The 27,102-nt window shown below is 49.0% G+C and overlaps 1 protein-coding gene across 1 annotated transcript; it reads left to right on the top strand.

Annotated features, from left to right (window-relative positions):
• The first annotated feature begins 254 nt into the window (after window positions 1–254).
• On the top strand, window positions 255–24,499 carry RASL10B (RAS like family 10 member B). Its single transcript, XM_081890725.1, has 4 exons — window positions 255–768; window positions 10,568–10,942; window positions 21,465–21,589; window positions 23,426–24,499. The coding sequence occupies exons 2-4, from the start codon at window positions 10,727–10,729 to the stop codon at window positions 23,694–23,696; spliced, it is 612 nt and encodes a 203-aa protein (XP_081746851.1). The 5' UTR covers window positions 255–768; window positions 10,568–10,726; the 3' UTR covers window positions 23,697–24,499.
• The last annotated feature ends 2,603 nt before the right edge of the window (window positions 24,500–27,102 follow it).

The raw sequence follows: 27,102 nt of genomic DNA, 5'->3' as shown, positions 1-27,102 counted from the left end.
CTGACGTCCTTCTGAGCTTTATGGCCCCAATCCACGCCTGCTGCTAAAGAGAAACTCAAAGGGGTGAAACTGTGAAGCCTTTAGCTGTTTTCTCTCTCCATGTGTGCCTGCCTCTCTCTCTCTCTCTCTCTCTCTCTCTCTCTCTCTCTCTCTCTCTCTCTCTCTCTCTCTCTCTCTCTCTCTCTCTCTCTCTCTCGACAGAACATGTCAGGCTTTGTGACCCTGTGGATCTCCTGCAATCAGTAGCAGGAGATTTCCAACCCCCCCTTCTCTCTATCCTCACACATACACGCACACAGAGGCTGTTCTCTCCATCCAAGCTGACTTCCCTGCATTGCAAGAAAATATAGGAAGGGGGGTGGGGAGGAGAAGATTCTATTTCTCATTTTTGTTGGAGGGGGGGAGGAAAATAAAAAAAAAACAACCCAGATGAGATGAGAGAGAAATTGTTTCAACTGTAGAACCAGCCTCCTTCCCTTTACCATCGCAGGTTTCGTTTTACCAGATTATTATTTTTTGCCTCCAAGTAAGCGCTGCAGCCCCCCCAGTTCTCTGCAATAGAGATATATATATTATACACCGATCCGAGCTGCCCCCTCCCCCAACAACTCCAAAACCTTCCAAGATCTGCGTGAGGATACTGAATGGAATATCTTTCCTTCTCTGCAACCAGCAGGCACCCCCCGTTTTTTCAAGGATTTGGGACCCATCACTGGAGACACCGCCTGGGGGGGCGAGTGTCCTTGGCCTCCTCGTCATCTCTGCAAGGTAAAGGGTGGGCTTTGGGGTTGGGGTGGGTGGGAGGAAGGCGGTGAGGGGGAGGAGGAGGGCTCCCCCTTCCCGAGGGGCGCCCATCTATGGGGAGGTGGAGCAAAGGGCGCTGCACAGGTGAGACGCACCAGATGCACCTGTCCTCTGGACTCAGCGCAGCAGTGACGGGTGGGAGGATTCTAGCTGATGCTCAAAGTTAAAACCGTGCACCTGGAAGGAGTTCCTGGGGAGGGATTGTTATTACTCTCGCATCAGGATGGGGGGGGGGGTTGTTAGGGCCAAGGACCTAGTTTTGGGGCCCCTCCCCAGAAGCCAAACCGGGGGTGCGTTTGAAAGTCCAGTGACTGTGGCTGTGGCTACCTGTTCAGCCAAGGAAACTCATACCTGTTTCCACAGATGCTGCACCTCCCCGCTTTCTCCAAAACCATCACTTTCTTCAAAGGGGGTCTTGTGCCCCCAGCTGTAGTGTATAGTCTGGCATCAAGGAAGGGGTCCGTGTGGAAGTCAAGTGTGGATTTTGGGCTGCTCAGTTTCCCTGCAAGCATAGAGAAGACCGACTTGAAGCAAGAGAGGCCTTCGCTCCTGGCACATGAAGCCCCATACCTTAAATTCCACTGTGATGCTCGCCAGCCCAGCCCTTAAACCGCAAGTGGGTTATCACACGAGGCCTGCTGAGTCTCTCCGACCTCTTGAGCTGGTGCATGGCACATCTTGAATTCCCTTCCTGGGTTGCCAGAGTGGCACCCCCGACAAACACAAACTCCCCCCTCCCTGCGCATGGTGTGATGGGCCACATGGTAGCTTGCGTGTGGACAATATGCTTGGCGCACTGTGCATGGAGGTGCGTGTGGGTGGGCATTCACCGCCCACATGTTGGGTCCGAGATGTTGTGTGTGGGGAGGTATAATATGCTGCCACAATAACACACATGTAGATGAGTTTGCTCTTCGGGGTGAGGGTCTGTCTGAGATTGTCAGGTGCATTCAGTTTGCCCCCTCCAAAAAAGAACAACTTTGGGCCCTTGGCACCTATGTAACAGGTAGGGCCATAGCACCTGGTTTGCAGGCATCCCAGACATCTCTAGGTAGGGCTGGGTGGGACTCCTGTCTGAAATCCTGGGGAGCGGCTGCCAGTCAGTGTAGACAATATTGAGCTGCGAGGTCCAATGCGCAGATACAAGGCAGTCTCCTATGTAAGTGCTGTTCTGAACTCTTATACTGAGTCAGAGCGCTGCTTCATTAGCTCTTTAAATTCCTGCACTCTCAAACACTCTGGGGTTTGAGACAAGTCTCTCAACGTAAGGGCACCCCAAGAGCCTGGCTGCTGGATGAACCCCATGTGGGCCCATGGAGCCTAGCACCCTGTTCTCACAGTGGCCAACAAGATTCCTCCTTTGGGAAGCCCACAAGAGCAACAGCACCCTCTCTCTAGTCTGGGATAGCTCAGTCGGTAGAGCATGCGACTCTTAATCTCAGGGTTGTGAGTTCGAATCCCGCGTTGGGGAAAAGATTCCTGCATTGCAGAGGGTTGGACTAGTTGACCCACGTGGTCCCTTCCAATTCTATGATTCTATGATTATGACCTGCTCTGCACTTATAAGAAATCAACCTGTTAGTGTGGCAGCACCCACATTTTGGAACTGCCTGCCTGTTGACATCAGACAACACTCCCTTTGGTGCCTGCAAAAAACATTTTTATTTAGGCAAGCCAAAAACAGCAAAAAAAAAAATGTTTCCCAGGCAAACCAGGGATGTACATTTAAAAGCATAATTCCTCCTCCTCACCCTCAACTTCACAATGCTCTGTAAATTATGCACTTACAGTCTGTGTGTGTGTGTGTGTCTCTGTGTATCTGTTTACCAGGCCGCGCATGCTGCCTTCACACACTGCTGCCACAGATCAGCTGACAAAATGTGGCAGCCTCCGTTTGTGAGGATCCATGTGCTCCGGAGGCTGCGCATGGGTGGGCTGCCAGGACGGGCGTGTGCTTGTCTTGTCATCCCTGCCTATGCACACCTAGCGGACAGCCTGTTCTCTGGCATGCAGGTGTGGGCCTGCCAAACTTTGGGGCTGTTCTACACACACACACACACACACACACACACACTGGAGCCGACTTTCGGGTCCAGGTTCTCGATTTGGAGAGACTGACTAACTCCCAAGCAGCACACCCCGGAGTCCAGAATGCAGGTCATAAACCCAGGGTGGGATTAAGTCCTTTAGAGACCCTAAACACTGGAAATATTAGGCATTCCAGTCTCTGGAAACTGCAGGAGGGGAGAGGTCTGCTCTTGTGCTCAGGCCTGGCTTGCCGATTTTCCAGAGGCGTCTTGATTGGCCAGTGTGAGAACAGGATGCTGGCCTAGAGGGGCCAGTGGCCTGATCCTGCAGGCAGGCTCTTATCTTCTCGTGTTATGAGAAAAAGGCAGTCAAGCTTTTGAGTTTAAGAGGGAAAGGAGGATTAAGGGGCACACCACAGAGGTTTCTAAAAGTGTGCATGGTGTGAGAGAGAGAGATTGAGGAGGGAGAACAGACTTTTCCTCCGTCCCTCCATCCTGCTGCAACTTGGCTGGCTGCAGACTCAGGATGAAATAACTTATTCAGCAGCACACAATTGCTCTGTGGAATTTGTCATCAGGAGCTGTGGTGAGGGCCTTCAGCTTATATAGGTGCATTCTGTTTATTTTCATTAACCGTTTCTTCACCACTTTGGGAGGCAGTAACGCTTCCGTGAGTACAGTGGGTACCTCAGGTTACAGACGCTTCAGGTTACAGACTCCGCTAACACGGAAGTAGTACCTCGAGTTAAGAACTTTACCTCAGGATGAGAACAGAAATCATGCGGGGGCAACGGGAGGCCCCATTAGCTAAAGTGGTACCTCAGGTTAAGAACAGTTTCAGGTTAAGAAGGGACCTCCGGAACGAATTAATTTCTTAACCTGAGGTACCAATGTATCAGTGGTTAGAAGCTGCAGGAGGGGAGAGTTCTCCCCTGCTGGCGGGTTTCCCATCTGATTGACCACTGTGAGAACAGGATACTGCACCAGGCGGGTTGCTGGCTCTTGTTACATTCTTAAGTGGGTAGACAACCCGCCCCCCCCAGTGGTTTATACAAATGTCGAAACAGTGTAGTAGTGATGGTGGCAGCAAGCGGGACAACAACAAAAGTTGCTTGGAAAGGGACAAATTCATAGGGAAGGATAGGCCTACCAACCACACTTGTTTGCTTTGATTGCCGGTATCCAGAGACAGGCTGCAATCTGCCTCTGGTTCCCAGCTGCTGCCGGGTGACAGACAACAAAGACGGCCTCTTGCCTTTGCACCCTGTTTTATGGGCTCTCAGCTAACCTCTGATTGGTCACTGTGAGCAAAAGGATGCTCATAAATCTGGACCTTCTGTTTGATCCAGTGGGGCTGTTCTTAGCTTGGGCCGAGGTCTCTCTTCTTTCCAGACGCTCGCCATCTTCCCACAAACTTCCAAAAATATCCCCCACCCCTGTATCTGCCAGGTGGGCCTTCCCTCTTCCCTTGAGGTACCTGCTTATTCTCCTGTTACGGTGGGAGTTTGGTGGAGTCTGGCAGAATCGCAGGTGCCCTTGGAATCTTTGAATTCCCCTTGGGCATAAGGCCTCTACTAGGATGCCAGATACCAGCCTTGGCAGACTTTAAAAGTTGGAGGGGGTGCAAGGAGCACCGAAGGTATTTCGGGAGATCTGCTGCTGGGTTGTCCAAAAAGCCCCATCGCAAAGCCGGAGTTAGCTTGGCAATCTAGCTTTTGTCAAAAGAAAAAAACAGGTCGTTCATCCCTTGGAAAAGAGGGGAAAAGGAGGACACAGGTTTACATAAGATTTGCATGTGCTGATTTATATGCATAGATGCAAAATTAGAAAGCAGGGCTGTGATTTGAATAGGAACACAAGCCGTCTCACCCTAGTGGGGAAAGCTGTGGGCAGGTGTCCTGCGGGTGCCTCCTCACTTTGTGGTACAGGTGCTCATTGTGGGTGGGCAAATGCAAGCCTCTGCACCACCAACCCCCATCCTTGGCGCTTCTCCCTCCTTAGGGTTCTTTCTCTTTAAACTGGACTCAGAGCAAGTGACCCTTCAAACAGAGGACGGGGAGGGGGGCAGTCCAGTGTGACCTGGATTCTTTGGCAGAAGGAAATTCCATTTTTGTTTGCAGACTAGAAGAAAATGTAAACATGTGCACATATATGTATATTTAGGTAAAGGAGTCTTGGACGGTTAAGTCCAGTCAAACCTGACTATGGGGTGCGGCGCTCATCTCGCATCAGATATGTCTGTCGATTGATTGATTGATTGATTGATTGATCGATCGATCTATCACACGCTTGTAATCAACACGTGCAGCATTTCAAAAGTCCAAGGGGACAGGTTTGTGCCCTGAGCAGCTAGGAGTCTAAACCAGCCTTTGCTTCCCTGTTGACCTCCAAAATGTTTTGGACTACAACTCCCATCGGCTAGAACATCTAGAGGGCATCACAGAGGCTGCCTTATATTGCGTTGGCCCATCTAGGACACTGCCTGCCCCTGATTTTCTCTCTCTCACTTACCCTTCAACTGTTCTACTCATCCCAGAATTACAGATGCCACCCCGGCTTCTGATTGGATCCTGGGATGTCTCATTTTGGCTCCCGCGATAGGGTGGCTCCAATAGGCGCCCATTTTTTGAGGGGAGCATGCTCTCTCCCCAGTCACCTGGCTCCCATGAAAGTGTGGCCCTCAAAATCACCCATTTTGGGGAGTGTGGCCCTGAAAGGAATGTTATGATTTTCCTCTGCAACATGTTGGAGGGAATGCTCTCATAAGAAGGTAGGAAGGACCTGGGAGCTGGATCAGGCCCAAGGCCCACCTTCTTGAGCTCAAATGCCAGTGATGGGTGTAGCTAGAGACACAAACAGGTCTCTATGTGAAATGTGAATTTTTTATTATTATTATTATTATTATTATTATTATTATTATTATTATTATTATACTGCCCTATACCTGCAGGTCTCATGGTGCTTGCAACATAAACTCACAATATAAAAACACAAATACATAATAAATTTTACCTTTCTGCAGTCAGTTTATTTCAGAACATACTCACCACAACTCCAGACAGATAAGAGGCATTATTGGAGGACACTAAGGGAGGTTTTTTTTTTGGCAGGGTCAGTAAGGGGTGTGGCTGGGGAGGGGTTTGGCCTGTAAGGAGGTGTCCCAAGGGCCAAATAGAGTGGCCTGGGGGCCACATTTAGCCTGCAATTCCCCATCTCTGACCTATAGCAAGGTCAGGGACCCCGTAGCCTTCCAGATGATGTCCTTGGACTCCAGTTCCCATCATCCCTGACCATTGGCCATAGTGGCTGGGGCTGATGGGAGTTGGAGTCCAAGGGCATCTGCTGTGCCACAGATGTTCCCCACTTCTGAGCTGCAGACAAGGGCAGAGAGGGGTGTGGGAAATAGTTGAACTGCATGACGGGAGTAGTTAAAGGGAATTGAAAGTGAGCGGCTACCCATTCAGAAATCCCAGCCCTGTAGAAAGGGAGATTCTTGGAACTGTAGAGTTTTATGGATTTATAGAGAGGAGGTGAGAGCAGTTCATTCCAGCGGCCTCCTAAATTAACACGTCGCTGACTTGATTGCATCGGAAAGATCTGTACAAGCAGATTACATTAAGCACAGAGGCAGCAGTGATAACACCAGGAGTTTAATTAACTTCAGCCCGGCTTGTATTTTTTGAAATAAATATCAGGCATTGCCAGGTGTGGCAGAGTCAAGAGGGAGGGAGCAGGGTTGCCACCTTTTCCTCCGCTGGTGCTCCTGTGCAGTTATTCCACAGGTGAAATTTGCCCTACAGGTGCAGAGGTGTTACCAATTTTAATTCTGCCTGCCTGGTAGGTGTCAATGAAATTGGGTCGCTGCCCCAAAGGAAGGAGTGTCCACTTCTTGGCTTCTTCCAAAGTTGGATTAGGAAACTTTTATTCGTTTGAGATGGGGGTAGGGAACCTGTAGTCCTTGCACTGTAAGACTATAACTTCCATCAGCCCCAACCAGCATGGCCCATGGTCAGGGATGATGGGAGTTGTAGTCCTTCCACATCTGGAGGGGCACAGGTGCCCCCACTCCTGCTTTCATATATTTGTATCCCACTTCTGAGGAGAATTCGGCTCTCCATTTGTCGCTGAGTTGTAATTCAGAATCTCCTCACAAAGCATCAAACATTAGTGGACAGTAGCCAGACAAAAACCTCTTTAATTATAGAAATTTAACAAAGAAATAAAGGTCTTCAGCCTTTTAAATCATGCTGAAAGCATTGGAATTAGTCAGTGTGTTAAAAAACCACAGTCTACCTAGCACAGATGATAAGCAGAATAAAACAGCACCGCTGTGTCAGCAGCCCACCTGAAAACCTCCCCACATCCCACCAATGCGGGGCCACCCCCAGGCAGGCTCTGTCTGATTCGGTCACTTTGCATGTGGACAGGGCCTCAAATACAAATCTGATCGTAAAGCATGAGTAGGTTGGACATCCTCCAGATAATGCAGCCCCATACAATTTAGGGGAGGTGTGGGGAACCACACACCCAGAGGCCAAATGCGGCCCTCCAGGTCTTTCTGCTTGGCCCTCGGTACGTCCTCCCCGCCGCTTCATCTCATCTTGAGCGTTCTTGCCTGGCTGACATGTGCCTATTGCTTACGCAAGACCAGTTGCGGTGTTGTTTGTTTCTTGTTGTTCACTGCCCACCTTTCATCCAAGGTCCCAGGGCGTGTTACAGCAGTTAAAACACAATATTAAAAAGGGTTTCGCACAACTTATAATCACAGAAATAAGGTGGGTCCTAAAAATATACACCTCAAGTGCAAAAGGCCAAGGCCAAAATCCTCAGGAAACTGTACAGATACACCTCTGTGGAGAGGGACTTCTACAGCTTAGGGGCCACCCCAGAGAAGGCCCTTTCTCCCAAGCCTCTGAGGGCAGAGGAGCTACCCAAAAGGCCCTGCCTCTGCCAATCTCAGCATCAGAAAGGGTCTGTGAGGAAAGGAGAGGTCTTTCAGTTATTGAGAAGGTGTTGGGCTGGTTCCTGTCTCAGACTCCCCATGGGGTGCCACGCTCTCAAAGACCCTCCACTCTTTTTTTTTTAATTACTAAATTTGTATACCACCCTTCTTCCGAAGGTTCACAACATAAAACTACAAAACGAGAACCCAAAATGCAAGAACACAACCAAAAGACCAATAACACACCCAGACACACCCGTCCCACACCCGACTACAACTCCTCACCCACAATAATACAATAACCAGACTTAACATGGACACTGGTACCAGAGCCTGCAATAAACCCAGATTGCTGCCACATACACCCAGACAACACAATTACTGGCCCCAACAACATCAAACATACCATCTCAGGACTATTTAATTGCTCATCTTCTAACATTGTGTATGCCATCAAATGCCAACAGTGCCCTTCAGCTCCCTATATTGGACAAACAGGCCAAACCCTACGCCAAAGGATAAATGGACATAAATCTGATATCAGGAATCGCAAGACCGAGAAACCAGTAGGAGAACACTTCAATCTCCCAGGACATTCTATACAAGATCTCAGAGTAGCTGTCTTATTACAAAAGAATTTCAGAAATAGACTGGAAAGAGAAGTTGCTGAATTGCAAATTATTACCAAACTTAAAACCATGGAGAGACCTGGTCTGAATAGAGACATTGGATTCTTATCTCATTATACATGATATAGCTATTTTTAGCCATCTCACCCCTTGCTTTTTCCTGCAAGACCAATTGCAGTTGTTAATGGTCGTCAACAGGTTTACCACACCTATCAGCCTATCACCCATTCCCACCACCCTTCTGAGTTTACCACACCTATCAGCCTGTCACCCATTCCCACCACCCTTCTGAGTTTACCACACCTATCAGCCTATCACCCATTCCTCCCCACCCTCTCACTATATATAAGGGTCTGGTGACTTCTGTTTCAGTGTATCTGAAGAAGTCTGCATGCACACGAAAGCTCATACTAATAACAAACTTAGCTGGTCTCTAAGGTGCTACTGGAAAGAATTTTTTTTATTTTGTTTCGATTACGGCAGACCAACACGGCTACCTACCTGTAACCTGTCCCATGAACACATTTAAAAGGACATAATAGAGTGTCTATTTTTCTCTTCTGGTTGAAATGCATTTTATTTGTTCAAGGTATTTTCAGCTGCTTTTAAGAGCAGAACGCCCTCAGAAAGTGACACGCAAGGGAGGGGAAGATGGAGTATGAGAGGGAAAATAGCCCCAGCAGAACAGAAGCAGAAGCTGCTCTGGGAGATGGGAGCTATTTGCGGCTCCTGTGAGATGGGTGTTTATCTGTGATGCGGGCGAGGCTGTGGGTTGGCTGCCATGCCTGCTTTTCAGGGATGCCCTCCACGTGTATCCAGTCCCCGCCCCCGAGAGGTTGCCATGGAGCCCCTGTTGGGACCCAGAAAGCTTAGCCAGCCCTGCATTTGTTGCAGCTGCATAGAGGAAGGTCTTCTAACAGGGCCGGCCCTCCCATGAGGCAAAGCAAAACAGTTGCCTCAGGCGGCAGATTTTGAGGGGCGGTGACGAGACGGAGCAAGGTTATGGCTGGCCTGAGCCTTTCCTTCTAGTGGAAGATGTTGAAGTTAGATCCCACTGCTACTCTGGTCAGCATGGCAGCAAAATGTGCTGGTGCCAGCCTAAGACCGGCCTCAATGTTAGAGCAGAAGGGGCAAAGTCCATTGGAAGGTTGTTTTGGGGCCATCACTGATAAGGCCCTGCATTTTGTGTGTGCCAACCCAACTGATTATACAGTGACCATTCAAGAAGAGTCCGGGGGGGAGGGGAGAGTTGTAGTGTAGTGGTTAGAGGATCTGCTTTGCATGTGGAAAATCCCAGGTTCAATTCCCAGCTTATCCAGGTAGGGATGAAAGCAACCCCTGTCTGGGACCTTGGAGATGTTCTGTCAGTCACGGCAGAAAATACTGAGCTAGATGGAGCAACGGTCCGATTCAGTATAAGTATAAGGACATTACCAGGATTTCAAAGTCAGAAGTGATGTCCGGGGGGGAGGTGGATTTCTGGAAGGTGGCGGTTTGTCCTGAATCTTCAGCAAGTAAATCGAAAAATTGCTTCTTTGGAGGTTCAACAGCTTTCGGGGTGTCCTTGTATTTACTTTTTGAAATATGGCAAGCCTAATAAGGCACCTTTCTTTGTTCCTAGATCTCAGCATGTGAGCAGGATTATGTGGGTACATATATCTCAGCAGTGCTTTTTTTCTGGGGAGACACATACCCCTAAACATTTTGTAAATCTAAGTTTGGCCTCACCGAGGGGCAGTATTTCAGTATGATTAGGAAAATGAGAGTACCCCTAAACATTTTTTAAGAAAAAAAAACACTGTCTGTCAGTCACTTTACCCTGCCCAGGTCAGCCCAAAGGGGCTTACAACCAACTGAATAGACAATATACCTCACCCAGATACATTAAACCAAGAGGAAAGATAAAAACATCCTGTCCACTTCTAAAAGGAAATTAAATGAGGATGGGGAGGAGAACCCTGTACGCCAGCTTGAGCTCCTTGGGGGAAAAGGTGGTATATAGAACCTCCATGTGCAGAGGCAGTATACCTCCCATTGTCCTATATCTAAAGGCACACAGTGAGGGAGAGAGAGAGCTAGCGCTGGACCTGGCGGACACCTGGTCTGGCCCTGCGTGCCCTTGTCTCCTGTTCCTCTGCCTGATGTGGTTTCTCCTCGTCTTCCAGTGACGGGCCAAGCCGGAGAGGACATGGTTGCTGACTGTGGCTGACATCGCAGTTGCCGGAATATGCAGCCCGGGGGCCTTCCTGGCAGCGCAAAGGCAGCGGACTGCGCTGAGGAGCCGATCGCCACGTCGCGCAGGAGGGCCACCGCGGCCGGGAGGCATGGTGACAACGTTCAAGGTGGCAGTGCTGGGAGCTCAAGGGGTCGGGAAGAGCGCCATTGTCCGCCAGTTCCTCTACAACGAGTTCAGCGAGGTCTGTGTCCCCACCAAGACCAGACGCGTCTACCTGCCCGCTGTGGTCATGAACGGCCACGTCCACGACCTGCAGATCATGGACTTTCCCCCCATCACGGCGTTCCCAGTAAACACCTTACAGGTAGGTCTCCCTCGCCTGCTCAGGCCTGCAGAGGACGGCTCTGCGTGGAGGGGGCAGCAGAGGACGGCCCATTGTCTGCCATCACCATGTCCTGTGGGAGCCAGACCAGATCCATAGTTTTCCATCTCTCTTCACAGGGGACTCTGGAAATTGTAGCTCTAGAAGAGGAAAAGGCTTCCAAACAACCCTCAACAACTTTGAACCATTCTTTGAGGGAAGCCATTTGTATTTAAAGAGGCGTCGCAGTGCTGTAAATATATGGAATGAATCTGTCTGGAGTTTCAATGTCCAAATGTGTCTTCATGCACACAGAGAAACAGCTATGCCAGGCACAAGGTTAATTCTGAATCCTTCTCCCAGACATGCTAGCTTTCTACATGCAAGGAGTGATACGAATCTCCACTTGCCCGCAGCGTCTCCGTTCCTGGCCACATGCACAGCGTACATTTAGAGAACTAGGATGCCAGTTTAAACAGCCGTGGCTTCCCCCAAAGAATCATGGGAGCTGTAGTTTCTTAAGGGTGCTGAGAGTTGTTAGGAGGCCCCAATCTCCCTTTACATAGCTACTATTTCCCAGAGTTCCTTGAGAAGAGGGATTACCGTAATTGTTAAACCACTCTATATTAGGTGAAAGTTCTCATAGAAATCCCATTATTAATAATAGTACCAGGCCTGGTCCACTGATGAGGTAAGGTAAGATGCTCACCTGAACTGGCAGAAGCCAAGATGCAGCACCCGCATTGCCTCCGCCACCTGCCCCGCCAACTCTGCCACCAGCATTGGTTTCTAGCAAGATCTCACTGAAGCCTTGTGAGATCTCAAGGAGCACATGAGGTCTCACAAGACCTCAGCAAGATCTCACAAAATCTCACCAGAAGTTGGTGTCTCTGCCGGCGCTTTGTGGGTATGCCGCGCAGGTAAAAGAGGTGTGAGGCAGGTGGTGTGGCGCAGGGGCGCAGCATGGGGAGGGGGCAGGAAGGCCGTTGCCCCAGGGGCAGGATTTTGAGGGGGCACAAGCCAGGGATCCCCATCCCGCCCTGCCTGCCGGTGGGGGTCCCTGGGTTCTTGAGCCCAGCCGGCCTTGCTGCTGTGGCCCCAATCCCCCTCACACCTGGCCAGTATTAGGGGGATGCACCTGCCAAGGGCTGCGTTAGCCAGCTAGGCTCCCCCCTGCACTTGCAGGCGATGCAGCAAGGCCCCAGGAACCCCCCACGCCCTACTCTTGCGGGTAGAAAGTGCCTTATTTTGGTTTCCTGTAAGCATCTCTGGCAGCCTTTTGGGCTGAAAAAAAGGGCCACAAATGCTCTAAATATAGAAATAATAAATAGCCATGGCATGGCTGACTGGTAAGAACCCTGATCAGGAACACACACACCCAACACAACCTTTGGTTGTAGGTCCCCCATAGAATAAGGTAATAACTATGTTGTCAGTTGCCAAAGATCTGGAACACTGCCCTTTTATTCATGCCCATTTTCAGAGCAGGATTAATTCTTTTCCTACAGCTTCAGCCTGAGAACGTAACTTCAAAAACCTCGCCTTTACCTTTCCTTTCTTAAAATGATGGTCCCTCGTTTACAGAGTCACAATGGAGAGAGAGAGAAATCTAAGAAATCTCTGGGTAGCCTTTCTAAGGCTTGACACCCACAGCCTCCAATTTCCTAGCAGGGGTTTGGAAGACTCATTGCCTACCTATTTATTTAAAACAGGAAGTCTTAGTTTGCCTTCGTGCATTGACAGTGGGCTGCGTGGAGCTGGAAACTGAACCAGGTAGATCTGTCAGAGAGCTCTTAGGTTTTTGTTGATCTTGATGGCTAGGAATGAAACCTCCATGTTCAGAGGCAGTCTACCACCCATGGGTAAACTGTGGGAGAGGACGATTGTCTTCAAGCCTTGTGGGAGGAGGCACCAAATGGGCCACTATCTAGAAAGTCTGGTGATGATTTTCTTCTCATTTTCTTCTTATTATTTGAAAGCCTCATGCCGAGGGCCAAATGTGGCCCTCAGAACTCTCTCTCAGGCCACACCCCTCCCTGCCTCTTCTTCACACCCCGCATGCTTTTGTCATGCTGGGATGAGTCCTTGAACTCTGACGAAGCCTCTTGCTCGCTTGCCTGGATGGATGGATGATAGAGAAGGGTGTGCGCTAAAGGGGAAATAAATGCTCCACCCACTTTGCCTCTGGCCCTGCAAGTGCTGTCTGGGGCTGATGGGATTTGCAGTCCAACCACATCTGCAGGGCGCCAGCTTGGCCAAGGCTGTTTTGCAGCAATATACAGTGGGACCTCGGTTTTCAAATGTCTCCATTGGTGAACAATTCAGTTTTCGAACGCCGTAAACCCGGAAGTAAATGCTTTGGTTTTCAAACTTGCCTGGGAAGTCCAACATGCCACTTGGCTTCTGTATTGAGTTTTTCGTATTGATGCTTCCGTACTGAGTTTTTGGTTTTCAAACGTTTCGGAACTTGGATGGTCTTCCAGAACAGATTACATTTGAAAACTGAGGTACAACTGCACTGTGGTACCTCAGTTTACAAACTTAATCCATTCCAGAATCCTGTTCTTAAACCAAATCCGTTCTTAAACCGAGGTGCATTTTCCCCTCATGGGACCTCCCGCCGCTGGTTGGTGCCCTTCCACTGTTTGGCTTCCATTCGTAGACCAAGTTAAAGTTTGCTAACCAGAACACTTACTTCCGGTTTTGTGGAGTTCATAAACCGAATAGTTTGTTAACAGGGCTGTTCGTAAACCGAGGTACCGCTGTACATGTTAAGCTATAATTTGCAGTTCACAACAGAAACCGTAAGCTGGCATTGAACGGTTCAGCTGAATCTCCAGGTGGTTGCAAGGAACCTGCCACTGTAGAGGCAGCGTCTCTCACCCCAGGCAGTGGCGTAGTGTGGGTGGCCGGTGCCTGGGGCGGGGCAAGTGTTGTGCTGCCCTGGTGAACCGATCAGCAGTCAGTCCCTTTGCTGGCCAGAATCTAATGAAGGGTTGTATCTCCTTGCAAACTAACCCCACCCTGGGAGCTCGTATAAAGAAGCTGTGTCAACTCGCCCTCCTGTCCTTGCCTCAAGGCACTCTGGGCAATGCAAGTGGCTCCAGCAGTGCTTTCCCACCTTTCTCTTCCTCCCTTCTTCCTCGGTGGGCGCTGGCACCACCCTCCCCCTTCTCCCTCTCAGCTGACCCAGGGGCCGCCATGTTTGGGCCTCTTTTCAATGGCGACAAGGAGAAGGAGGCACTGCCCCCGCCTGGCTTGGGCATGGCTTGCCTCCCTGTGGCTCTGGCCTTGATGAGGGAACCTGCCAAGGGGGCACCTAGTTGCTCCTCCCTGAGAAATTTGCACCCGGGGCCACAACCCACGCTATGCCAATGACCCCCCCCCAGCCAGGTTCCAGGATGCAGGGTGACGTCTCTCATTCTCCTCTCTTGCCCTGGAAAGGGTGTGTCTTCCTGAGGGGGGGGGGTTTGCGGAGGAGCAGGTGACGAGGAAGATTTGCGTGCGGGAAGAAGGAAAGGTCAGCGAATGAGGCAATCGGAAATAGCACAGGATAAATGATCAACAGAGGCATATGGCGGGGACAAACTGGATTGGGCCCATGCCTTGGAATGCAAATGGGTGGGTGGGTGTGATGCAGGAGCAGATGGAGGCTTGTAAGGGGGGGGGGCGGGAGGAGAAGCTTTGCTGGAGATGGTGACATTGTTGGGCAGGACCCATAAGGAGGCAGCCTGTCAGAGAGGAGGGGAAGGAATCTTGTTTTCTTCCACATTGAGAAAGGGGGAAAGGGGGGAATTTGCATCCATTGCTCCACCCACTTTCATCTCTGGCCCTGCCCACCACTGACGTGTGGCCCCCGGGAGTTCAAGCACAAAGGAATGCGGCCCTCTGGCTGGAAAGTACTTGGTGTTGACCTTTAAATGGCCTCGGTCCAGTATACCTGAAGGAGCGTCTCCACCTCCATCATTCTGCCCGGAAACTGAGGTCCAGCTCTGAGGGCCTTCTGGCGGTTCCCTCACTGCGAGAGGCCAAGTTACAGGGAACCAGACAGAGGGTCTTCTCGGTAGTGGCACCCGCCCTGTGGAACGCCTTCCCACCAGATGTCAAAGAGAACAACAACTACCAGACTTTTAGAAGACATCTGAAGGCAGCCCTGTTTAGGGAAGCTTTTAATGTTTAATAGGTTATTGTATTTTAGTGTTTTGTTGGAAGCCGCCCAGAGTGGCTGGGGAAACCCAGCCAGATGGGTGGGGTATAAATAATAAATTATTATTATTATTCCCTCCCCTGGCCTTATACCTTGGTTATCAAACTTCATCCATTCTGGGAGTTTATTCGAATCCCAAAACTGTTCGAAAACCAAGGCGCAGCTTCCAATTGGCTGCAGGAGCTTCCTGCACTCAATCAGAAGCCGTGTTGGACGTTTGGTTTCCGAAAAACGTTCACAAACCAGAACACTGACTTCCGGGTTTGCGGCGTTTGGGAGCTGATTTGTTCGACGACTAAGCCATTTGAGAACCAAGGTATGGCTGTAGATCAAAGTAGCACTGGGAATCAGGCTTTGAGAAGAACCACCAAAGAAGAGCCCGGCTTCATCAGGCCAGTGGCCCATCTGGTCATGGAATCCTTGAAACATAGAATTGTGGCATTTGAAGGGACCCTGGCGGTCATCTAGTCCAACCCCCTGCATTAGGTCCAGCATCCTCTTCTCACAGTGCCCAAATAGATGTCTATTTTCTGCGAAGCCTGCGAGCAGGACCAGAGCACAAGAGCCCTCTCCCCTCCTGTGGTTCCTGGCAACTGGTATTCACAAGTATTGCTGCCTCCAGTTGTGGAGGCAGGACAGAGCCGTTGTGGCCAAGCAGTAGCAGCCCTCTCCTCCTCCATTAATTTGCCCAACCTTTTCCCAAAGCCATCTAGGTTGATGACCATCCTAGCCTCCTGTGGGAGGGAGTTCCCCGGTTTAACTACACTATGTGCTGCTAGTGGCCATCGATGGCTTTCTCCTCCTTTTTATGGCCTTCTCCTCCATAAATGGCCGTATAACAACAACAACAACCCGCCCATCTGGCTGGGTTTCTTCAGCCACTTTGGGTGGCTTCCAACAGAATATTAAAATACAATAGTCTGTTAAACAGCTTCCCTAAACAGGGCTGCCTTCAGATGTATTCTAAAAGTCTGGTAGTTATTGTCTTTGACATCTGGTGGGAGGGTGTTCCATAGGGTGGGTGCCACTACCAAGAAGGCCCTCTGCCTGGTTCCCTGTAGCTTTGCTTCTCGCAGCAAGGGAACCGCCAGAAGGCCCTTGGGGCTGGACCTCAGTGTCTGGGCAGAACGATGGGGGTGGAGACGCTCCTTCAGTATACAGGACCGAGGGCTTTTAGGGCTTTAAAGATCAACACCAACACTTTGAATTGTGCTTTGAAACGTACTCAAACATATAGACTGGTTTGAAAGCCTGTGTACAATACCAGCCAAAATTTCAGAATCCAGAGAGTGAAAACAGATAACAGATATCCTATTATTATTATTATTATTATTATTATTATTATTATTATTAATAATAATAATAGGAAGCTGCCTTTAGTAAGGCTAACCCATTGGCCCACCCAACCTAGTGTTTTTACTCTTATTGGCAGCAGCTCCCCAGGATCTTCAGTCCCAGAAAAGTTTTGCTTAGGAGCTTGATCTATTTCTTTTCAGTGGATCATGCCGCCAGGGTTTGAACACAGCTCTTTCTGTGTGCAAGGCAGGAGAGGGGTTTCTGCTGCTGAATGATAAGCCCACCCTGTGGAGCTCCTGCCATGAGCAGAATGGATTATGCAAAATGAGAGAGGGGTCTCTCCCCCCCCCATTCTCTTCTCTAATTTTCTTTCCGATTTGCACTATTTTTAACATGGCTCAGGATTCCAGGTTTCTGGTCTCTCCGTTTCTTGGGTGTTGTTGTTTTTTGCAACCTGAAATTCAGTTTTCTGTGTTTTGCAGCAATCTGCAATTATCAGCGTTTTAGTGCAAATTTCTCCTGATTAATGCAGGTTTGACTGACGTATACATGTTTACAGTGGTACCTCGAGTTACATACGCTTCAGGTTACAGACGCTTCAGGTTACAGACTCCGCTAACCCAGAAATAGTGCTTCAGGTTAAGAACTTTGCTTCAGATGAGAACAGAAATCGTGCTCCAGCAGTGCAGCAGCAGCAGGAGGCCCCATTAGCTAAAGTGGCGCTTCAGGTTAAGAACAGTTTCAGGTTAAGAACGGACCTCCGGAACGAATTAAGTACTTAATCTGAGGTACCATTGTATAAGCATTTCCCCAAATATGATTTATGTTATTTTCCCCCATAATGCATTTTTGGAAACCTAGTTTGGCTGGAGAAACACATCACAAATATCGGGTGCATATGAATTTCAAAAGATTGCTGTGTTTTGGTTCCCCTGTTGTATCAGAAAGTACAAATTGGATAGATTTTGCTTTAAATGAATACTGAATTGGAAGCCTCATCCATCCTTACTTTTCGCAAGATTTGGATTGCCTGGGTACAAAGCACTATCCTCACCACCATTAAAAAACCCAGAATTCACAGGAAAACAGCATGCTGACCCGCCCTTGGAGTTTAGTGACAAAAAGGAATTTGAGATAAGTGTAAAAACACCCTTGGACTACAGTGGAGCCACATTCACAGATTTTGAACCTACTGACCCTACCACAGCTTAGAAGACCAGCTTAGTGGTTAGAGTGTCCGACTACGACTGTCTGGGAGAGAGACCAGGGTTCAATTTCCCCTCTCAACCAAGAAGCCTGCTGGGTGACTGTGGGCTGGGCCCTGTCTCTCAGCTTAACCTACCCCACAGGGTTGTTGTGAGGTTGAAAATGTGGAAGTGGGAAGCATGTGCACCACCTTGAACTCCTTGCAGGAAAGGTGGGAAGGAAATATAATGATAAATAAAAACACATTTCATCTACCGTATTTTTTACTCTATAAGATGCACCAGACCACAAGACGCACCTAGTTTTTGGAGGAGGAAAACAAGAAAAAAAATATTCTGAATCTCAGAAGCCTGTACAGCAAGAGGGATCGCTGCGCAGTGAAAGCAGCAATCCCTCTTGCTGTTCTGGCTTCAGTGATAGCTGTGCAGCCTGCATTCGCTCCATAAGACGCACACACATTTCCCCTTACTTTTTAGGAGGGAAAAAGTGAGTCTTATAGAGCAAAAAATACGGTAAATATATGGGACTTCTGACATGGGGGGCAACGGCGGCCTTCCAAGCCTCTCTATCCGGCCCTCAGAACTCTCTCCAGGCCACACCCCTCTCCTTAGACCACAGCCCTGCTTCGGACCCCAAGTGTCTTTGCCTGGCTAAAATATGCCCTTGAACTCTAATAATGCATTTTCCTTGCTTGAATGGAGGGCAGGGTTTTACAGTGGTACCTCTGGATGCGAACGGGATGCGTTCCGGGGCCCCGTTCACATACTGAAGCGAACGCAACCTGTGTCTGCGCAGGTCATGATTTGCCGCTTCCGCGCATGACGTCATTTTGAGCATCTGCGCATGCGCGAGCGGCAAAACCCGGAAGTAACATGTTCCATTACTTCCGGGTCGCCACGGAGCGCAACCTGAAAATGCTCAGCCTGAAGCATATTTAACCTGAGGTATGACTGTACTTGAATAAAAAGCAGCATAGAAATAGAATCAGTCAGTCAGTGAGAGAAGGGTGTGTGTCTAGAAGCTAGCCTTAAAGGTAAAATTTGCATTCCTTGCTCCACCTCCTTTCTGCCTTTAGCACCACCCAGCATTGGGAGGTTGCTCAGAAGGCAATGTAGCCTTTGGGCTGAAAAATTGTTCTCCACCTGCGATAGATGATAGAATTGTAGAGTTGGGAGGTAACCGCAGAGTCATCTAGTCCAACGCCCTGCAGGACTTCTTTTTTTTGGGGGGGGCGGGTTATCACAAGAAGTTGAAGCAGAAGTGGACCTGTATTTTAAATTGTTGGGATGGAGTTGCTGTGACTATCTCAGCCTACTTTGACAGCAGCAATGAAGCTCTTCTCTCCAGCTAAAAGCAAACAAAGGCTGATGCTTTTCCATGAACTACTCATGGACACAGAAGACACAGGCTAATGGCTGGTGCCTCTGTGCAACAGATCATCTCCCGGAAATCAATGGAATTCATGGAATTTTTGGAAAGAGCCTGCAAGGGTTACTCACCAGGAGCCCAGGTTAGCTCCAGGGCATCTTTTTTCATTGAAGGGGCAGATCTAGTATTCATGCATATACAGTAAGCCCACATTTAGCTTTATGCACATGGCAAAAAATGCAAACATAAACAGAAAGGGGGTGAAGTTCCAGGGAAAACAAGTTTGGCAATCCCATCCACCATTGCACTCAATAAGTTTTGACTATACGCGATTTCAGCTTCAGGCGCAATCCCTGCGTAAGTTGCGAGCTTGCTGTAATTCTTTCCATTCCCATTTTTCTTAAAAATGTATGGGGAAATATGTGGCTCAGTGGTAGAGAATCTGCTTGACATGCAGAGTGTCCCAGGTTTCCCCTACCAGAAAGAGCATCGTGGGCTCCGACTAGAGGCTCTGAGAGTGCAGTGATTCTGCCTTTGGGCTCGCTGTAAGATGCTAGCAAGCTCTCCCATAGTGATAGGCGTTTTTGACACCATGTTGAGTTCCAGCACCTCATACTGCCATTGCCTGAGCCTTCTCGGATGTCACAGATGGATCAGAGAGGTAGCCTAGGGTGAGCTGGAAGAAGCAGGATCTGCAAGCCTCAGATGTAGCCCTAACATCCCGTTGGGCTGGACTTTCACAATTTCATTCGCTGGGCTTTTGGTGCCAAGGGCAGAGAGAGGGAGGAGAGTGGTATCTCATGGAATCCAGGCCGTTCTGCTGTTTCCCAAATGATCCTTCTGCAAAGGGGAAATGAAATGGATGCTTATAAAACTGGAACAGCGTGACTCTGCGACGGAGGGATCGGGGTCTCTCTAGAGTTGGCCATTGAGGGAAGCACTCAAAAAGCAGCTGTGGAGTCAGGAGAGAGCTAGCCAGCCTGTGACTCGGTGACTCCAGTAGAGTAGAGTCCACCACATCCGAAGGCAGTCTCTTCTGCCCTCAAACAGCTCTGATCCTTCCAAACTGGGACACTTCTGCTGACAAGAACATATGCAGAACCTGGCTGCTGGATCAGGACAAAAAAGGGCCCATCTGGTCCAGCACCCTGGAGCATAGCATCATTCTGGGGCATTGTTGGCAGTGGTGGGAACAAAAAAATGGCTACCATTTCCCAAAATGTGGCTGTAGAATATTTAAAGAACATCCCACAAAGGTGCTTTCATTTTGCAGGCGGCGGGAGGTGGGTGAGCATTTCCCCCAGAACGAAGTACTTTAAGTCAATTCAATTCCACTCACATTCTGGCATCCACCACACACTTCAGAGGCCTCCCCTTGCGGCCTCCCCACCACAGGTTTCTTACTACAGTGGTACCTTGCTTCTCAAACACTGCAAACCTGGAAGTAAGTGTTCCGGTTTGTGAACTCTGTTTGGCAGCGAATGTGCTCCGTTTTGAGTGTTTCGCTTCCAATTTGGCTCATTTGTTTTTGTTTTTGTGGCCATGTGGAACCCAGTTCAGCTACTGATTGATTGGTTGTGTGACTGCAGTACAGTGGTACCTCAGTTTATGAACTTAATCCAGTCCTGAAGTCCGCTCTTAAACCAAATCTATTCTTAAACTGAGGTGCGCTTTTCCTAATGAAGCCTCCTGCCGCCGGTGCCCTTCCACTGTTCAGCTTCCATTCGTAGACCGACGTAAAGTTCACAAACCAGAACACTACTTCTGGTTTTGCAGAGTTCATAAACTGAATACAGTGGTACCTCTGGTTGCGAACGGGATCTGTTCCGGAGCCCCGTTCACAACAGGAGCAAAATGCAACCCACGTCTCCGCGTCTGTGCGTGCGCAGGTCGCGATTCGCCACTTCTGCACATGCGTGAGCGGCCAAACCCGGAAGTAACCCTTTCCAGTACTTCCAGGTCACACGGGACGCAACCTGAAAACGCACAACCTGAAGCAAACGTAACAAGAGGTATGACTGTAGTTCGTGAACAGGACTGTTCGTAAACCACTGTACATTGTTTCTTGCTTTCGTTTTATAGATCAATGGTCTCCTTAGATAGTAAAATTCATGTTAAAATGCTGTTTTAGGGGTTGTTTTTAAAAGTCTGGAATGGATTAATCCATTTTGCATTACTTTCTATGGGAAAGAGTGCCTTGGTTTTGGAACCGACTTCTGGAACGGATTAAGTTTGAGAAGCAAGGTACCACTGTACTTAAAGAGAAATTGGAGAGCTGGACTGTCCCTGAGCTGGGCATTGCTTCCACAATTGAGCTGGGAGTGAACCCTTCCTCCTTGGATTAAGCTTGTGGGGGGGACGACTGCTGGTAGTGTTGCGGTCACCCCCATGGCTCTCTGTGTGTTGTGCATTCCCTGATCCGTCCCTCTCTCCCTCTCTGTCTTGCAGGAGTGGGCGGACGTGTGCTGCAGAGGCCTCCGGAGCGTTCATGCCTACATCTTGGTCTATGACATCTGTTGTTTTGACAGCTTTGAGTATGTCAAGACCATTAGGCAGCAGATCCTGGAAACAAGGTAAAAATATGCCTCTGCTCAACATCACCTGGGATCTGACTGGAAAAAAGGGGTGGTGGCCATGGAGCCAGATGTTAATTCAGGGAGTCTCAAAGCAACAGGTTGTCCCAGTGTGTGGCAGCTGTGAGAAAGGCGCATTTCAGCGCTAGTGAATCATTGAAAATAAAACTGCCAATATTGTAAATGCCATTCTGCAAATCCTATGGTTGCAGCCACATTTGGGATATCTCATACTCAAGGGGAGGAGAAAAGGGGGATATCCAATAAGTTGCAAAATCCTGGGATCCTAGACCACCATCCTTCTTCCCTCCGGCCAATCCCTTCTACTTTATACAGAGTGATTTCCTGCCCCAGGTTTCTCCCCGAGAACAGGGCAAATTCCTGGCTTTACAAACTCTGGTCTTAGATTTCCCATGGCATGGAACCCAAGTGATCTAGGCGCTTGGAGTTTCTCAAATCCTGAGAATGGCAAACACGGTCATATACGCAGCTATACGCGCTTAACTTTCTTAAGAGAATAGAAGGAGAAGGGCAGTTGAAGCCAACAAGAAAAATATGTTCTCAAGTTCTCCAAAGAACCAGGTGTTCTTTGCTGAATTGCTATTGCAAGGGACCTGCTGTAACCTAAGATGTAAGAAGGGAAAAAGAATGTGCTGGATCAGGCCAATGGCCCATCTGGTACAGCACCCTGTTCTCAGATGCCCCATATGGGAAACCCACAAGCAGAACCCGAACACAACAGCACTGTACCCAACTGCAGTTCTCAGCAACTTGTTGGCAGGGTAGCTAAATTGCAGCTAGGAAGCCAAATCAGGTGCAATACCGACTCTTTTCTTGAAATTAAAACAAAAACTTGTTAAAATGTTTTAAAAGCTTTTACTTGCAGAACCTATAGCCAAAGAAGAATATATGCAAAGTATTTACATTCACATGTTCATCCAGGGCTTTCCCCCCCTTAGTTGAAGATTGCAGTTTCTTCACTAAACATTTGAACAAACTGTGTCTTTCTCTCTTTCCTGTATATGGCCCAGCTGGGCCATGCAGTTCCTTCTGAGAGGTTTCCCTTTTCTCCTTCCAGCAGAACTTCTCCTTACTGCTTATCTGAGAGATCATCAACCTCTGTACTTCTTTCCACCACATGCATCCACACAGAAATATTAGCACTCCTCTCCTCTATTGTGTTTAGAGAGAGAGTTATCTAACACTGTCTCTTCTTCAGTGTTCATGGAGATGCAGCCATGTGCCACTCTCACACAAAACAGGATGGAGAATGTAATAAGGTACCTATCATGGGACCAGTGTTAACCAATCACACACGAGTTACAGGGGAACATTTGGGAATTAAACACACGGCAATGCATTTAAGCATTCCCAATATCAGTAAATTAAATCACTATACAGTCGTACCTTGGATCTCGAATGCCTTGTCTCCCAAATAAATTGGCTCCCGAATGATCGAAACCCGGAAGTGAGTGTTACAGTTTTTAAACGCTCTTTTGGAAGCTGAATGTCTGATGGGGCTTCGGTGGCTTCTGATTGGCTGCAGGAGTTTCCTTCAGCCAATCAGAAGCCATGCTTGGGTTTTTGAACGTTTTGGGAAGTCGAATGGACTTCTGGAACGGATTCCATTCAACTTCCAAGGTACGACTGTACTTAATACAGACAGCCAAAGTTGTTGAGCTATTTTTCTTTTCTATTTTGGCACAAATTCTACATTTCCCGGCCGCGTCCATGAAATTCCAGATGTATGGCAGCCCTAGGTGTAGCAGCCTCTGGGCCTGGCCACTTCCGTTCCCTGCTCCAACCATTTAGGCTTCTCTTTCCATCTCTCTGCAGGGTCATTGGCACCTCAGACGCACCCATCATTATCGTGGGGAACAAGAGGGACCTCCAGAAAGGGCGGGTCATCCCCCGCTGGAATGTCTCCAACCTGGTGAAGAAGACCTGGAAGTGTGGCTACATCGAGTGCTCCGCCAAGTACAACTGGCACATCCTCCTGCTCTTCAGCGAACTCCTCAAGAGCGTGGGATGCGCCCGGTGCAAGCATGTCCACACCACCATCCGCTTCCAGGGCGCCCTGCGGAGGAACCGGTGTGCCATCATGTGAGACCTTTCAGGACGGGCACCCCCTTCCGTCGCTGCCCTCCATCTCCAGAGGTGTTGCCAACACCACTCACCCTCGTGCCATGTGTACAGGAGCCCTTCTTTCCACCCGGAGCGGGTGGTGGGAGCAGGAGGTCTCGAGCAACTCTGTTTTACAACGAAGCCTCTCCACCCGCAATCCCCTGGGGGTGTGATCTAGCTTTGGCTGGGGTTTTTTTTTGCCATTGCCGCATCACCTGGAGCAGCGGATTCGCAGAGGAGACCCGGTTCCTTCAAATGCAAGATGCCTTTCCCTTGCTTCGGATCACGAACCCGGAATATGAGAGTTCCCGGCAGATGGGACAGAAGCTGCTGGGTGTCATCCGAGATCAAGCCTTTAAGGGGGCGTCCGGTTGCCTCGTGCGACTCCTCGGGTCCCGGATTTCCTGAGTGGATGTTTCTACGGAAAGCGGGAGGGTGTTGGCAGCAGGGCATGTTCTCTCAATGCAAAGAAAGGAAATCCTGCCTGATCAAAACCTCCCCACAGGAGGGAGGTACCTACAAGGGACAGGATATTGGGGAGTTAAGGTGACCTTGGATGGAAATGGTTGGGTCTAACTAACAGGGGCAAAGCAGAGGCAAGGAAGGTGGGAGCATTTCAGGTCACATCAGCACAGAGATTTGCAAGAGAATCCTTTACTGCGTGGGCTGTTTCAGCCATGACTTGGTTTGCTACTGATCTCTAAGCTCGACAGGGAACCACAGCCAGTTCCTGGGGTACGGTAAACAAACCATCCACACATTCTATTTTCAGGTCCACACAATTCATCTTTGGGACACAGTGGTACCTCGGGTTAAGTACTTAATTCGTTCCGGAGGTCTGTTCTTAACCTGAAACTGTTCTTAACCTGAGGTACCACTTTAGCTAATGGGGCCTCCCGCTGCTGCTGCCGCCGCCGTGCGATTTCTGTTCTCATCCTGAAGCAAAGTTCTTAACCCGAGGTAATATTTCTGAGTTAGTAGAGTCTGTAACCTGAAGAGTATGTAACCCGAGGTACCACTGTACATCTAAAAACCACCAGGAATGGAGTGGCTATGATAACAGCGCATGCATCCTGGTCCTGCTAGGGATCACCATAGACATATAGGGCTTGCCCCACCTGTCTGTGTGGTTTTCTGCTTGTTTTCCAGGCATGGATCTGAGCGTTTTTGCCTTTGACCAGTCACTTTCCCCCAGAAAACCCGTTCTTTAGGGTTAACTCGGAACCAACGGGAATCTGCATAAAACCCCATTGCCATTTGTTCTGATTCTGCGCTAAACTGTGGGTTTTCCCCGGGGGGAAGCAGTGGGGCAAATCCGAACTCCCATTATCCCTAGCTAGTAAGAGCAGTGGTCAGGGATGATGGGAATTGTAGTCCCAAGTAGCTGGAGATCCAAGTTTTGGAAACACTGGTCTACACTGCCTGGCAGTGGCTCTCCAGGATTTTAGACAGGGTTTTCTCCCAGCCCTACCTGGAGAAGCCAGGGACCTTCTGCATGCAAGACAGGTGCTGTGCCACAGAGCTACAGTCTCTCCCCACAAGAATATTTTTGCTGTTGGAGGGACAACACCTTTTTTTAAAATGACCTATCTTTTCATACACTTTCCAACCTGCCTAGTTATGGATTCCTTTTATTTACCATATAGCTCACCCTCTCCCAAGGGCTCAGAGTGAGTAATGATACTATATTAATGCCAAGAGCTTCACTTTTAAATTATGTCATCTTCAGATCTGCCTCTCCACCTCCCTCTTTAGCTTGCAAAAGCAACCTTTGCCAATTACACCCCTCCAGGTGTTGCTGGTCTACAGCTCCAATCTTCTTCTCAGACCGTCAGATTTTATTTTTTCCAGGGGCAAGGGAGTTGGAGACCAGCAATATCTGGAGAACGGTACCCCATCCCTGACTCTTTCAGTGGCTCAGGAGTTGTTGGGTCTTCATGGGAGAGGAGAAAACTCCAGAGTTGAAGGACTGTCAATGAGGATCTCTCTCTAAGCACATCTGGTCCTCAGTTGGTGCAATGGGATGCTAAGCTTAAGAGCCCCTTATGCATAGAAAACTAGGGTGCCAGGGAGAAGGCCAGCCTTCTCTATGCTCTCGTTGTGGATCTCCTTCATTGGCCAAGGGTGAGAATGGATTACCTTTGGTGTGCCTGCCAACTCAATGTTCTCCCTGACATGTTAACTTTCTATGTGCAAGGTTTGGGGTTGTTGTTTAATTAAAAAACAACAAGTGGAATCCTCCAGTCATCTGATTCATCGGGTATCATATTTTTGGGTGATAGCTATGCCCCCCCCCCGGTTTGAGTCTCAGTTACTCAGCTTGGGGGGGGGGCACTGCAAAACTTAGGCACTGGTTTGGAGGGGCCTCAAGAGGGTGAGGGTTGTAATGTTCAGCAGTTATAAGCCCCTCCACATGTTTAAAACAAAATTATGCAATAGACATAAATTCACGCAGCATCATTCAGTTCAGAGTGCAGGTCTGTGCATTTTTACTGGGGGGTGTGTGAAAGTCCCACCCAGGTCAGTGAGGCTCACTCCCTCACTCCCAAGTAAATCTGCATTGCAAAAGTTGGCGTTGTTTGTGTGGTGTAGGCTTCAGACCAGAGCATACCCCAAGTTGACCATAATTCTCTGGTTATGCGATTTATCAATGATTGTGCGATATTACACTTTTTCTCTGAAAGGCTGAGAGTGCCTGTCGTGCTGATGACACAGGGATGGGGCAGGTGTGGCTCTCCAGGTGTGTCCAGACTCTGATTCCCATCATCTCTGATTGTTCACTGGAGATGCTGTGAGCCAGGGTCCAGCAACATTGGGGCCACAGCTTGAATTGCAATGCTTCATTGATGAATTTGTTTGATGGATCAGTTAAAAGCCTTCTTCCTGACATCTTTTCCCTGGTGGGTGGAAAATAAGCTGGGGAGAGTTTTGAATTAAAACAAAATAAAGGAAGACATTTAACAGGTTAAGCACGATCTCCTTGCCCACTAACCCAAGCCAAAAAGATTCTCAACTGATGCATGGGGTATTCAGTTCTGCTTTGGGAAAAACCCACAGAAAGCAGGATTGAACCCTCATTCAATCCTGCTGGGTTTGACTGTGCCAGAACTGGCTGACATGCCCCAGATCTTGTGTGTGTCCCCCCTCTGAGGACCAAATTTGACAGGAGAGTGGGGCAGCCCACCTGTCAATCACCTGCTGTCCATATGGCCTGTCTGGAAGCGGGGAAATAAAGATCTGGCCCACCAGGCCATAAATGTTTCCTCACCTCCCTGAGTTAAAGGGCTGCAATGGTTTTTGCAACAAATCTTTTAAGCCATCCTGTCCAAGCAGCCCTTCTATTTTCTCAGCTTTTTTCAAAAATGATTTTTTTTTATTATTCTTTGAAA

The sequence above is a fragment of the Podarcis melisellensis genome (genome assembly GCF_964234715.1).
Source record: "Podarcis melisellensis genome assembly, chromosome: 15".
NCBI classification, from domain to species: Eukaryota; Metazoa; Chordata; class Lepidosauria; order Squamata; family Lacertidae; genus Podarcis; species Podarcis melisellensis.
The sequence above is the reverse complement of the archived record's forward strand: the minus strand, read 5'-3'. Positions and strand labels throughout refer to the sequence as shown.